Source organism: Hippoglossus hippoglossus, chromosome 11 (assembly GCF_009819705.1).
Source record: "Hippoglossus hippoglossus isolate fHipHip1 chromosome 11, fHipHip1.pri, whole genome shotgun sequence".
In the NCBI taxonomy this organism is placed as follows: domain Eukaryota; kingdom Metazoa; phylum Chordata; class Actinopteri; order Pleuronectiformes; family Pleuronectidae; genus Hippoglossus; species Hippoglossus hippoglossus.
Window position 1 is genome coordinate 9,785,985 of NC_047161.1, and position 13,486 is coordinate 9,799,470.

Genomic DNA, 13,486 nt, shown 5'->3' on the forward strand with positions numbered 1-13,486 from the left:
ATATAATTAAACTCACATTTCATTTGAGATTTATGGACAGGACTTATTTAGAGCAGTTGACTTCTAAATATTTGCTTTAAATACAGTCTGTGCTTTACTGCCACACAACGGTAGCAACTAGACTGTATATAAAGTCTATGGGAGGAACTGTTAGATAATGTAGTAGCTACATTTTACCACAGGAGGTCGATGTTGAGACGGACTGACCGAGCTGTCAAAACAAACAATCATGCTGCTTTTAAGCACCATCGGAAAATTATGTAATCAACATTGTAACAAATGGAGAGCAAGTAATCATGTGTAACCCTGCTTGGCAATAAAACCAGATTCTGATGCTGATATACAGCTATATACATTATGAATACTTTCGATAGATAGATAGATAGATGTACTTTATTAATCCCAAATTGGGAAATTATTCTTTCACAGCAGCATGTCAGGGGCCTTGCACATAGAGCGAAGAACAAGAGACTAAATACAAGAGATAACAAACTATGAATAAGAGACACGCGTGCAAAGTTGCAGTAGTAGTTTGCAAAGGTAAAGAATGGGCATATGACTAAAATAAACATTTAGATATAAGATGTGCAAAAACACTCGCAGTAATTGCAGGAGTAATCAGAGAGTTTTGGTGTGGACAGAAATGAAAGGGCTCATGGTTTTGAGGGATCGCACTCTATGACCTTAAAGCACCTATAGTGTCCAGGTGTGAATTAATTTTGTTAATGAAACCCCTGCTCGACACACGGGCTGTTTCTGTCTCTGGCCTTTGACTTTACGTCTGGATGCTGAAAATAACGACGGTCCGCGAACGCGTGAATCCAGCGCAGAAGGAGCTCGGCGGCGGGTGCGCACGCGCAGCAGCAGCAGCGGCCCGGTCAGCTGACGGTGAGTTAGATCCGTGTTGGAGGATTGAAAACCTGTCGCGATCCGCGCTATGAACCCGAGGCTGCGCTCTCTCGCCTGAACAGAACCGCGCGGACCGAATCCCTGCAGCCGCTCAACTCACCGGTGAGTGCGACCACACACACACCGACTCGTGACGTCGTGACGGCGACAGGCTGCGATACAAAAACACGCTCGTGTCCTCAGCGGGATGCTAACACTGCGTCCAGCCACGCAGCAGCAGCAGCAGCAGCAGCTTTATTTACCTGCGTTCTGAATCTGATTTTCATTTAGAGGATGATCGACAAAACTGATCTGGACAACAGCAGCAGCCTGTGTGGTTGTGTTTGTTTTAAACGATGAGCTGGATCAGTGTTTAGCCACCACACACACACACACACACACACACACACACACACACACACACACACACACACACTGATCATATGACAAGCAATCAGCAGACACGGAGACACGTCTGTCCCCGTTGTCCTGATACAATCAGTCAGATGCGCTGAGACATGAGAGGAAGTCCTGAAATCTGAGGCAAAGGAAAACTGAAAAGAGGAACAGAGGCCTCGATAATGTGACTCTGACTCATGAAGGGACAAGTACACTGGTGGTTTTAGTGGTGGAAAAGTACAAGTCTTTACTTAATCAAATGGACTAATGATGAATTGTAGTTTTTGTTGAGTAAAACTACAAAACTCTTCTATATTAATCAAACCCTTTCATTTGTTTAATACTATCATATCCTGCATTAAATTATTGGGTTATTAGTATTGATGCATTAACATAGAATGAGCATTTTAATCCTGCTTGAGATGGAGTCAGCCTCTGCAGTCACTGGTAACTTAAACTGGGAGATAAATGTGAAAAGGTTTTCCTTTGGCATTCTAGTGGAGTACAAGGTTTAAGGAGCGATAATTAAACATATTCAAGTACAAATGCCTCAAAACTGCACTTAGATGTGTAGGTTTTAATTAAAAAAGATGCCGAATATCCCCTTGTTGGGTCTTGTCAAATTATTCTACCCTCCGAACTACTCTTGTTTTCTCGGAAAAACTATAGCATTACATTTAGTAATAATTAGTATTAATCATCAAACCATGTAGGTGTGGGCTGTATGGATAAAAGCCTTTGTCATCAATTGTGTCAATTTATAGTGAAATGATATTATGTCCTAATAACGCATTTGAAAAATCTGGGGTGATGCTGGTTGTTGATAAAACCTGACATGAATCCCTGTTGTTTCAAATTAAATGTCTGATACATACCTGCTAAAACCCATAGCTGTCATGATATGAATAAAACAGCAATATTTATGATGGCTGTCAATTGTTTTAGTTTCCCTGTATCATCATCATCATCATCATCATCCATCTCTAAAAATAAAGCAAAACCTCAGTCAGAGTCAGCAGCAGATCAGCATCCTGGACAAAAAAGATTTCTAAACAATGTTTCTCTTACCTTCCTGCCATCAGAGACCCGGTGGACAAACTTCCTGCCCGCAGCCATGACAGAATTCTGGTTGATCTCAGCTCCGGGGGAGAAGACGTGTCAGCAGACGTGGGACAAGCTGATGGTCGCCACCTCCCGCACCAACAACCTGTCCACCAACAACAAGTTCAACATCCCCGACCTCAAGGTTAAACACAGCTGTCCTCTGTAGGAAATGCATGACAGGATGGGAAAAGAGGCCATGAGGCATTTCGTTATAATCTTGTTCTCCTGTCTCCCTCAGGTTGGAACGCTAGACGTGTTAGTGGGTCTGTCCGATGAGCTGACTAAACTGGACACCTTTGTGGAAAGGTAAACTTTACAAGATGCACTTGTTCAAGAGTTTATTTGTGATGAACACACATCACATTTTGCTGACCCTCTCTCCTCTTCATATCTCTGATTCCATCATGTTAAACTCCAACCCTCCTCCTCACCCTCATCATCATCATCATCATCATCGTGTGCTTCAGTGTGGTGAAGAAGGTCGCTCAGTACATGGCTGACGTTCTGGAGGACAGCCGAGACAAAGTCCAGGAGAACCTACTGGCTAATGGAGGTAATCCCGTCAACATGCTAAGTGTCTATGTATGTGTCTATATGTTATTGTACGTTTTTTTAATTTACCATCTGCAGAGGAAAACTAGCCTGCACTGTCCCTTTTTATATAAATGAACATAAATACAAACAACTGATAGGGTTCTATATATGCAGCTTTACAATCATTATAGCACATAACACCTATGTACTGTAAGTGGATGTGATTATTGTTTTGATGTATATTTTCTACTCTTTGCAGTTGACCTGGTCACCTATATCACCAGATTTCAGTGGGACATGGCTAAATACCCGATCAAACAGTCCCTGAAAAACATCTCTGAGATCATCGCTAAGGTTTGTTTAAAAAAAAACAAACATCTGATGACTTGTACACACAGTTTGTTCTCTGGTCAGAACGTAAAAAATGCTCCTCAGAGGAACCGGCCTCTAACAGTCGCCCCCTTCTCCTGTTCGGTTCACAGCAAGGAACGCAGATCGACAATGACCTGAAGGCCAGAGCTTCAGCCTACAACAACCTGAAGGGAAATCTGCAGAACCTGGAGAGGAAGAACGCGTAAGTACAACACGTTTTAGAACATAGGACACGATGGAGGATATCTTTAGTATGTTTGTTTTCCATTTACAATATTGCCTTAAATATGTCATTCTCTTCTTCAGTGTTTTACACAAGATCAAATTTCTTTATACGCGGCCTTGCATCTGATTGTGTCAAAAGTCAAATACTGTTTCTCTTCTCAATTTAGTAATGATTATAATATAATAAATAAAGTTAGATCTCCTTGTATCACAACGGAAGATGAGATTAAAGTAGTTACTGAAGGTTGTTCATAGAGACGTTTCTCATGTTTCCTGTGTGTTGTCATGTGTCGTCCTGTAGGGGGAGCTTGATGACCAGGAGTCTGGCTGACATAGTGAAGAAGGAGGACTTTGTACTGGACTCAGAGTATCTGATCACTATGCTGGTAGTCGTCCCTAAGTAAGTGCACCCACGTCACTATGTGTCCATCCAATATGCAAATTTCCTGAAGTTGTTTTCTTTTAATAATTTATTCTAACAAAAGGGCCATTTTAACAACACAATGTGTGTTACATGCAGCAAACCGACAACATTTTGCATATGAAATGCATCAAATTCCATACATGCATCTTCTTACATTAAAATAGTGTCTGTTTTTAAGTTTTTATTTGAGAACATCAGTGCTGCTATCGGCCCTAAAATTCCACGTTCAAATGTAAAATCCGCTGCTGTCTTCTCTCCCTCTCCTCCCTCATCAGGATCAGCTACGCCGATTGGCAGAAGATGTATGAAACGCTGGCTGAGATGGTTGTACCTCGCTCCACTAAGTAAGGATCACTAGAGGAGTCTGTTCTTTTTTCAGTTTTTGCCAAATTTATGGTCTATCAGCTACAGGAAGAAGAGAAAAGTCCCATTTGATTTATTTGTCTTTATTTCTTTAACTGACCTCAACTTTGCCAAAGATAAAGCAAATTCCTGTTGTCTCTATACAATCCATTATCTCCATCATCTCGTTTATTATTAATCTACCTTTTTTTTTCAATATGGTGAGTTCCCAGGATTTATGCAAGTGTAAAAAAAAATCCATATAAAGTTGTCCCTATGCACTGTAAAAAAAATATTTGTAAAAAAAAAAAAACGGAACAAAATATGTAAACAGTACTTTTTGGTCATTTTTTTAGTTTACAATTTCAAATCTCAGTTCTTCTAAACATCCTGAGATCAGACGGTTTGACCCCTCCTCTCGCTCCCTCGCCGCTCTCCACTCCTCCTTGTGCTTTGCAAATTGGACACATTACACGGTTGACCTGCAAAACGCAATTGACTCATATCAGAATAGGAAACATAATGTGGTTGACCTGTGGAAAGTAATTGACCTTTTGCCGACATGAGCAGATGATTTGAGACGTCAGGATGGACACGGGTCAGTTGGATGTGGTAACCTAGCAACATGTATCTCCAGAACTGATACTGAGCACTATCTTAGGATACGACCTGGAAACCGGAAACTTCCCCTGATCCCTGAGAGAAATTTTGAGTCTTCAAGACTGGAGGACATTTGTCAAATAGTTTTTCTGTAATTTTATAATAATAAAAAAAAGTATTATTATTATAAGCTCCACTGTGATAATACCTTCCCTGAGCAACTTGGTCACACAGAACTGACTCTTAATGTTTATGTAACACTTAATACAAAACATCTATTTGGTTTATGATGTGTACAGAAAACCTGTGTGATCTTTTTCCCCGTAACAAATACTGCTGATTTGTGTGATGTGTGCGACGCGTGTTCCCGTTCTCACATTGCTCTGTCGTCCTGTGTCCTGTCCCCCTCCAGGCTCCTGTTCGAAGACCACGACAGCGGCCTGTTCAGCGTCACTCTCTTCAGAAAGGCTGTGGACGACTTCAAGCACAAGGCCAGAGAAAACAAGTAAATGACCCCACTTCACTTTCATCACAACAATTTGAGCTGTGCAAAGGGTCAACGTGTGGTTTTGCTTTTAGCCATTTGTTTTGAACTGAAGCTGATCTTTCCGTGATTGAGGTTCGATTACCCTCGAACGCATTTATGTCAACACATGCACTGCCTTGTTGTGTGCTAAAAAAGACAGCCATTCTAAAATAAACACATAGTATGTACTCATATATAGCCTATTTTCTGGTGTGTGTGTGTGTGTGTGTGTGTGTGTGTGTGTGTGTGTGTGTGTGTGTGTGTGTGTGTGTGTGTGTGTGTGTGTGTGTGTGTGTGTGTGTGTGTGTGTGTGTGTGTGTGTGTGTGTGTGTGTGTGTGTGTGTGTGTGTGTGTGTGTGTGTGGTCGTTGCAATCTATATTTGCTGACATCTGATTGCCAGGTCTGTGCTGTGTGTCCTGACCCAGGTTTACAGTGCGTGACTTCCAGTACAATGAGGAGGAATTGAAGGCGGACAAAGAAGAGATGACACGTTTGTCCACTGACAAGAAGAAGCAGTTTGTACGCCTCCTGTTTTCTTCTTTTTTTTCCCCAGTATTTTATTGTGAAAATATGGTCTGTATTTATACATACTGTATATAAATTACAGGAAAGAAACATGGTACATCATACACTACTTTTTCTTACCCCCCTGTAGGACACAGTGTAGAATTAACTTAAAATAACGGTGTTCAAAGCTCTGTGTTTCCCTCTCCACCTTCTCAATGGCAAATTCCATTAGAGTGAGGATACCCGACCTGAGTCCCAAAGCGCTGTTTACAGACATTTGTCTCAATTGAGTTTCATATGTGTTCATTGAGATGCATGTAGAAATGATTGAACTGCTGTTGCTGTTCTTTCAGGGGCCGTTGGTGCGATGGCTGAAAGTGAATTTCAGTGAAGCCTTCATTGCGTGGATTCACATAAAAGCTCTGCGGGTGTTTGTGGAGTCAGTGTTGAGGTGAGACAGTTAAGACCTGACAGCTAGTGATGTTTACCAGCAAGTGTATGGTTCCCTTCATTCCTGCATTCATCTGTGCACCTGTGCTATGGATATGTGTCGTAGATACGGGCTGCCAGTCAACTTCCAGGCCATGTTGCTTCAGCCCAACAAGAAGAACATGAAGAAGATGAGGGAGGTGCTGTACGACCTGTACAAACATCTGGACAGCAGTGCTTCTGTCATCGATGTGAGTCTCATTCACACACACTCTCACAAACATCTGGTCGGCAGGGTCGGTTCTGACCCGGCCCTTTGCTGCAGGTCTTCCCTGCTCTCTCTCCTGCTTTCACACTTAGACTCTGTCCTATCAATAAAGGCCTCAGTGGCCAAGATTATATATTTATATATATATAAAACAAAATTACAAAACTATTATTTTTAGTTGTCGCTATGGACAAACATCCCACCATACATTTTCTTCGCTGGACTTCAGTTTGCTGTTCGTCTTTCATCTTTTCTATTCATGCATTATGATGGTCTGGTGTCAAATATATGACAATACATAAAATATTGAAATATATCAATATGTGAAAGATCTATATACTAAACATTTGTTTTTATATCTCTCCTTTGTGCCTGCAGGCCGCAATGGACATTCCAGGCCTAAATTTGAGCCAGCAGGAGTACTACCCCTATGTTTACTACAAGATCGACTGCAACCTGCTGGACTTCAAAGTCTAGATTCATCATCATAATTGTCGTCATCATCATCATCATCATCATCCTCGTCATATACTGCAGTGATCTGTTGAGCTTTAATTTATTTCCACAACCTCTCTGTGTTTCCTCTCATGTTCCTGGCACATTCCTGGGTGTAATTATATCAGGTTGTGAGAAACCAGAGGATTTATTAGTGACTCTACGTAAAGTCAGATAAATCACAGGAGTGAACTGGTCTCCAATCGTATCTTCTGTTCTAATATACTTGAATGTGGTTCCTCTGTCGTCACTTCCTGTTTGTGCCGCGCTGTGGAAGTGAACAGCACCCACCAAAACGGTTGACATTCCCCTCAACAAAGGTCATGTAAAATGCTGCATTTTTATTGGCGTTTCCCCCCCTCCCCGTCATCCTGCTTTATTTAAAGTCACCTGAACAAAGCAAATATGGGAAAACACGGGAAGAAAAAAAACTAATATATGTTAAATATAGTATTTATTTAAAGATTCAAAGATCAGTGAATGTGTTTTTGTTTGTTGAGTTTTTGTAGGTGATGTGTTTTTAGCTCCACGTAAGGACTGTCTGTTTACAAGTAGATGTTGACCATTGTTTCCTCCCCCTCCAGCTGTGATCCTGTGAAATACTGAGTCATTTTACAGTATGAAGACGCAAATATGTTTGCTGCTTGTTCGCTCCCTTGATTTCTGTATATGAAGCATTTTAAGAATAATAATGATAGGTCTATGTGAAAATACTATATTGTCAGTATAATTGAAGATTGAACCATATATCTAAAAATAAATGTGAGAATAAATACTCTGTGTGAAAAATATTTGGCTTCAGCTCACTTTGTTTATTTTTTATTATATTCATAGTCCATCCATTCATAGGTTATACTGCTTATTGTTTGAGGCTGGAGCCAATCCCAGCTGAGCGAGAGGCAGGACGTCAGATGTCATATCACACGGACGACATACAGAGACACACAGTTAACACTCATACCCACAGGCTGTTTAAAGTCTCCAATTAATCTAACCTGCATGTATTTGAACTGAGGGATGAAGCCAGAAAGCTTGGAGAGACTATAGACATGGGGAAAACATTCAATTTACAAGGGCCTTAAAGGGATAGTTCACCCCAAAATGAAAATTCACTCATTATCTACTCCCCACTATGCCGATGGAGGGGTGGGTGAAGTGTTTGAGTCCACAAAACACTTTTGGAGTTTCAGAGGTAAACAGTAAACAGCATTGCAGCCAAATCCAATACAATTGAATTAAATGGTGACCACTTCTTCAAAAAACGTTCAAATTCAACTCAAGATTTTCGACATTTACACCACGTTTTTAGCTTTAATATCCTTTAATGAGTGGATTTTCATGAACTATCCCTTTAATTGAGACTTGTTTTTGAAAACTAATGGAACAAACGTCTGTATATTTTTAATCCCAGTGGATTCTAAAATAAAGCTACAGTAGCTAAACTAACTAAAACTAACCTATGGAAACAATACATTTCTCATAAATATACAAACAGCATAACATTTTCTGAAAATGTGAATGTTTGGTGTTGTAGTTGCATGATGATGGTGGGGATGATGCTCACACACACAAACACACACACACACACACACACACACGCAGCCAATCAGCGTTCAGACTGAATGCAGTTTTAACCCCCACCCCCCTGTGATGACGCAGGCAGCTGTGGTGTGTGTTCATGCTGCTCAGCTGTGTGTGTGGAGGGGGAACAGTGCCATCAACCATCATCAGCAGCAGCAGCAGCATCTCCAGGCCGATGATGGAGACGGGTCCACGGGCAGAGCTGCAGTAGAGGACCCGGGCAGCAGGAGGAGCAGGAGGAGGAGGAGGAGGATGAAGAGGAGGATGATGCCGCGGCTGTGCTGAGACACGAGCCCGAGCGGCGCCGCGTTCAGTCCGTGTCCAGCTGCGGCGTCACCTGCCGTGGATGATTTTCCCGATGGGTTGCGGAGGGAGTCGGGCGGACGCGATCATCGAGCCGAGGTACCACGAGAGCTGGACCAGGGAGACGGAGTCGACGTGGCTCACCAACACCGACATAGAGACTCCTCTGCCGGTGGCGAACAGTAAGACCCCCCCTCCTCCCTCTCCCTCTTTATTTATCTCTTTATCCTTCACTGTAGGTACCACAGGCCACATTACACTCAAAATCCAACCTCTGCTGCTCTGTGATATGATTCAACATCACGGATAGGATCCAGTGAACCCTTCAAAACACAACTGCCCAGCTGTCAACTCCCTGACATGGCAGTTTTGTTGTTATCTTCAATGTGTGTGTGTGTGTGTCTGTGTGTTGTGTGAAATAATCCAGCTGCTTCATCCTGTGCTCCTGCAAGGTAAAGCTCTGGAGGCCGGTCTGAGAGAGAAGAGGACGGTGAACACAGGGACCCAGTGTGGGAAGCAGGGCCTCAACACCTCCGGCTCCAACCACCAGAGGAGACCCAGACGCTCCCTGAGTGATGTAGGTGTCACCTGCAGGTCTGACAGCATGTAGCCGCTCTGCTTTTAACACCATCACTGCATTTTTACATGGCTCCGGCGTTGCTCTGCAGAATCAGACGCAACTTTCATGAGGAATTTGACTCCAGAATGTACTAAAACACGACGGCTTCCGTGGGATAAATGTGCATCCGTCCATTATCTATCCTTATGTATTCTATGTATATCATTTTGAGGGTTGGAGGGGGAGCTTGTACCAATCCCATCAGACATTATGCGAGAGGTGGGGTACACCGGGGACAGGTCGCCAGCAAATAGCAGTGCTGACATTTATAGTCCAAATTTACAGGGACACACACATATAGACACACACAAAGAACAACAAACATACATACAGACTATAGAGCTGGAAAACAAGCATGTGTCAGTGCCATTATGCAAAATCTGGTGATGAAGTAAAGCTAGAGCGTATAGTAGCACAAATGATACTGGAATAAACTGCTGTGTGGGGGAATAATCCGCCATTCTATTTACAAATCAGAAATCTGAAAGCTTTATTGTCATTGCACAAAATAGCACAACGAACCCTGCTGTGCAGCACCTAGAAAACGCTACATACATTCCTACACACTCATCCGTCCACATTCATAATTAATAACTAATAGTAAGAAAGATAAAAACCATCGGAGCATCACAACAGAAGCATCGTAATGGGAACTGTAAAAAATATTGGCACATGAGTAAAACCGGTAGATTGCACTTGAAGATAAATAGTCTCTGAGTCAGTCCTGAGATATTGTGATGATGCAGAGAATGTGGCAGTGGGGGGGCGGGGGGGTGAGTGTTCATCACAGTTCAGTGATGGCTCATTGGAAGAAGGTTTAGACCTGAAATGATTCAAATATCAGAAGCTATACAGAGGTTTATATACACTTTATCCAATCTATTAATATTCATAAATATCTATAGTGAAGATTGAGAATAATAATTAGTATAAAAATATTCTGTTTGTCTAATCTTTTATTTTAAGAGATCTGCTCTTAGAATACAAATATATGGGTTTTAACACTATAATGCGATAGAGATAGAAATACTCTTATTACGCATGTCTTTGATTCAGTTTGGGTTCTGTTATTCAGGATAATGTTACAAATGTTTTTTCGTCCTTTACAAAACTTATGTAATAATTCAAAAAGATCAGTAAAATCAATTCCTTTGGCTGAACAAATTACAATTTCCAGAATCTCAGAAACAAAAAACGTTGTCTTTTATTTAGGCTGTTTAAACTTCCACTTATGGGCTTCAACAATTCAATGTTCAGTGACTCAGGCCTGAGTTGTCCAACTTCGCCCACTCGCTCTCTGTCCAGTCCAGTTTAGTGACATTTAAATGACGTGACCTTCAAAATCCTACTTCTTTTCTTTTTTTTACAGCAAACTGCTCGTGACTCCAAGAGGAGGGCGTCAAAGGAGGCCAACGTTTTGTCTAAGGATGGCCAGCCTGTCAACATCAACAGCAGCGAAGACGCTGAACCCGGGAACGTGTGTGACGAAAGATGAAGAAGAGCCGAAGCTCTGCGAGGAGAAAAGATTGGCCCAAGCTGTGAGCAGTTTACCAAAAGATGGGAGGGTAGGTTTTTACCGATGTGTGCGGATGACGTTTGCCAGATCGTGACTGCTGAGCTCAGTGATTTACAACAAAAGCACCTACATAATGTCTCCATCCAAAGATCTCGGGATGCTGCGTCTTTGCTGTGCCATTGCGAATGCATGTGAGGAGCAGAGAGTGGTCCGCAAACACTCTCACACCGAGCTTTTCTGCCATGCTTATGGTGCCCGGTCAGGGAACGCGTCACCATGTGAAGCCAGTTTTACGAAAAGAAAAAAACAACCCACAAGAGCGGGCCGTCCCATATGCACATGATAATCACAATCTGCACATCAAATGTATTCTGTGTGGGGCCTTCCTCAAGAATTAGCTTCAGTTCTTTGTGCAAGTGTTTTCCTTTCTGCTGCGAATGAGAAACAAAAGTGTGGGAACCAATGATGACGATGATGTTTAACCTCAGTCGATGCTGTAAATGATTTTCATTTAGAACAACCTGAAGTGCTGTTTAAGAGTCTTGAAGGCTGAAGGCTATTTTTTCCAGCCTTTGCAGGATAAAGAAAACAAACACACCCGCATGTGCCTACAATTCATTTTAAATTTGAACTGCTCCTGTGTTCACTTTGAGAAGTTATTTATTTTTCAAACTTTGTTCAGTGCTGTATTTTTCTCTTACGTCTTCTTTTTATGTGGTATTATTTGACACTTTTTTTTAACCACAGAGTATTGTAACAATGTCTCATTTGTGTGGCTTATACTGATCTGCATGTATCAATCGATCATAAATTGATTCTGCATTGATGACAAATAAGTCTGTGCACAAATATAACATAAACCAGTACACATGGAAACAGTTCAGGATGGATCGCCAGGTTGCTCTGCAGCCACCAGGTGGCGCTGTTGACAAGCTGGGGTCTTACTAATGGAGGATCCACAAGAGGACAACAAAAGCCTCTTAAAGAGAACTATTCATTTAATTAAGGATCTTCAGTTCGTCTCTGCTGGAAAGTTAATTAAAGTCACTCTGTTGCTCACTTCTTGTCATTTGATGATTATGTCCTCGCCAAGTGTTCACTGAGATGATGATGATGATGATGATGAAGATGATGATGATGATGATGATTATGATGATGAAATTTGTACAGGCCAACTTTGAACTTTATCAAAAAAGATCCTCCACAATTTTCCCTCTTTGTATTAAAATTGTTGTCAGCTTCTGGAGTTGTGGAACCAACAAAAGTGACATGTGCCGTCATTTCTCATTAGCCACAGGCAGGGGCTATTCATTAATTATGTATGGATGGATTTGTATTAATAATGAATGTGTTGTTATATATCTTAAAGGCCTAGCTAAATACATTTAGGTATACATCCATCTCATTTTCTTTTCCCAAGCTCCACAATCACATAAGTTAATTGCAGTAGATTGTTTTTGTTTGCCTATCATAATTTATTAATTTTATAGTAATTGATTACTTGCCAGAACATGTAAGCATCATTTTAATGAGGCAGGTGGCTGAGATGAGCTAGTTTCATTCACTGCATCCTACATTCTGTTAGACCTGACCCGTGGATTAATAGTTTGCAATGCATAATCGTTTACAAATGTTGTGTGAGCCTAAAATCTGTCTGTATCTATCTAAATAATCTATCTATCTAATGTAAGATTTGCAAAACACAGTAAGATGAAATAAGACTTCACTTACCGTGGAGTGGGAATTATCAGCACATAAGAGGCCAAGAGGTAAGAAGAGGGAAGAAGAACTATGTGCTTTAGATAAATAAATAATAGTATATAATAGTGTTGTAATCAAGCGCCTCCGAAGGATACGGCCTCTGAAGGATGTATTCCCTGAATTTAGACACAGCTATTGTTAGTATTAATAGTAAAAGACTCGTTTTTAAGATAACTGACAGGACAGGGGCACTTTAGCTAATGCTTTTTTTCCTTTTGACTTTCCATTTTGAAAGAAGTTATCATTTAATAATAGATGGCGCATATTGGTTTCAACGTCTGACCCCTACAAATGGCCCCTAGTGGCGGGATTTAACACTCTGGTTTCACAGTCATCTGTAGTAATGTAATCAAGCACCTCTGAAGGAGGATGCGGCCTTGAAAGCATGCGGCCTCCGAAGGATGCAGCCTCAAATATCAGACACAGCTACAGTTAGCATTGTTATCAAAAGACCAGTTTTTTAAGACAACTGACAGGAGAGGGGCACCTCGGGGACCAATCAGATTCCCGCACACCTGAAGCTCTCTGGTTTTCTATTGGCTGAGGTTAATGGGTGTGGTTGATAAGCCGTGTATTCGGCGGGCGCTGGGAC

General features: G+C 41.5%; 2 protein-coding genes across 2 annotated transcripts; both read left to right on the plus strand.

Annotated features, from left to right (window-relative positions):
* The first annotated feature begins 846 nt into the window (after positions 1-846).
* On the plus strand, positions 847-7,905 carry atp6v1c1b (ATPase H+ transporting V1 subunit C1b). Its single transcript, XM_034599264.1, has 13 exons — positions 847-1,011; positions 2,370-2,533; positions 2,630-2,697; positions 2,859-2,944; positions 3,185-3,279; positions 3,408-3,499; positions 3,824-3,922; positions 4,222-4,290; positions 5,301-5,393; positions 5,841-5,934; positions 6,276-6,373; positions 6,479-6,602; positions 6,998-7,905. The coding sequence occupies exons 2-13, from the start codon at positions 2,402-2,404 to the stop codon at positions 7,094-7,096; spliced, it is 1,149 nt and encodes a 382-aa protein (XP_034455155.1). The 5' UTR covers positions 847-1,011; positions 2,370-2,401; the 3' UTR covers positions 7,097-7,905.
* An 875-nt stretch (positions 7,906-8,780) lies between these two features.
* Positions 8,781-12,192, plus strand: si:ch211-215i13.3 (brain and acute leukemia cytoplasmic protein). Its single transcript, XM_034600616.1, has 3 exons — positions 8,781-9,180; positions 9,451-9,575; positions 10,987-12,192. The coding sequence occupies exons 1-3, from the start codon at positions 9,042-9,044 to the stop codon at positions 11,110-11,112; spliced, it is 390 nt and encodes a 129-aa protein (XP_034456507.1). The 5' UTR covers positions 8,781-9,041; the 3' UTR covers positions 11,113-12,192.
* The last annotated feature ends 1,294 nt before the right edge of the window (positions 12,193-13,486 follow it).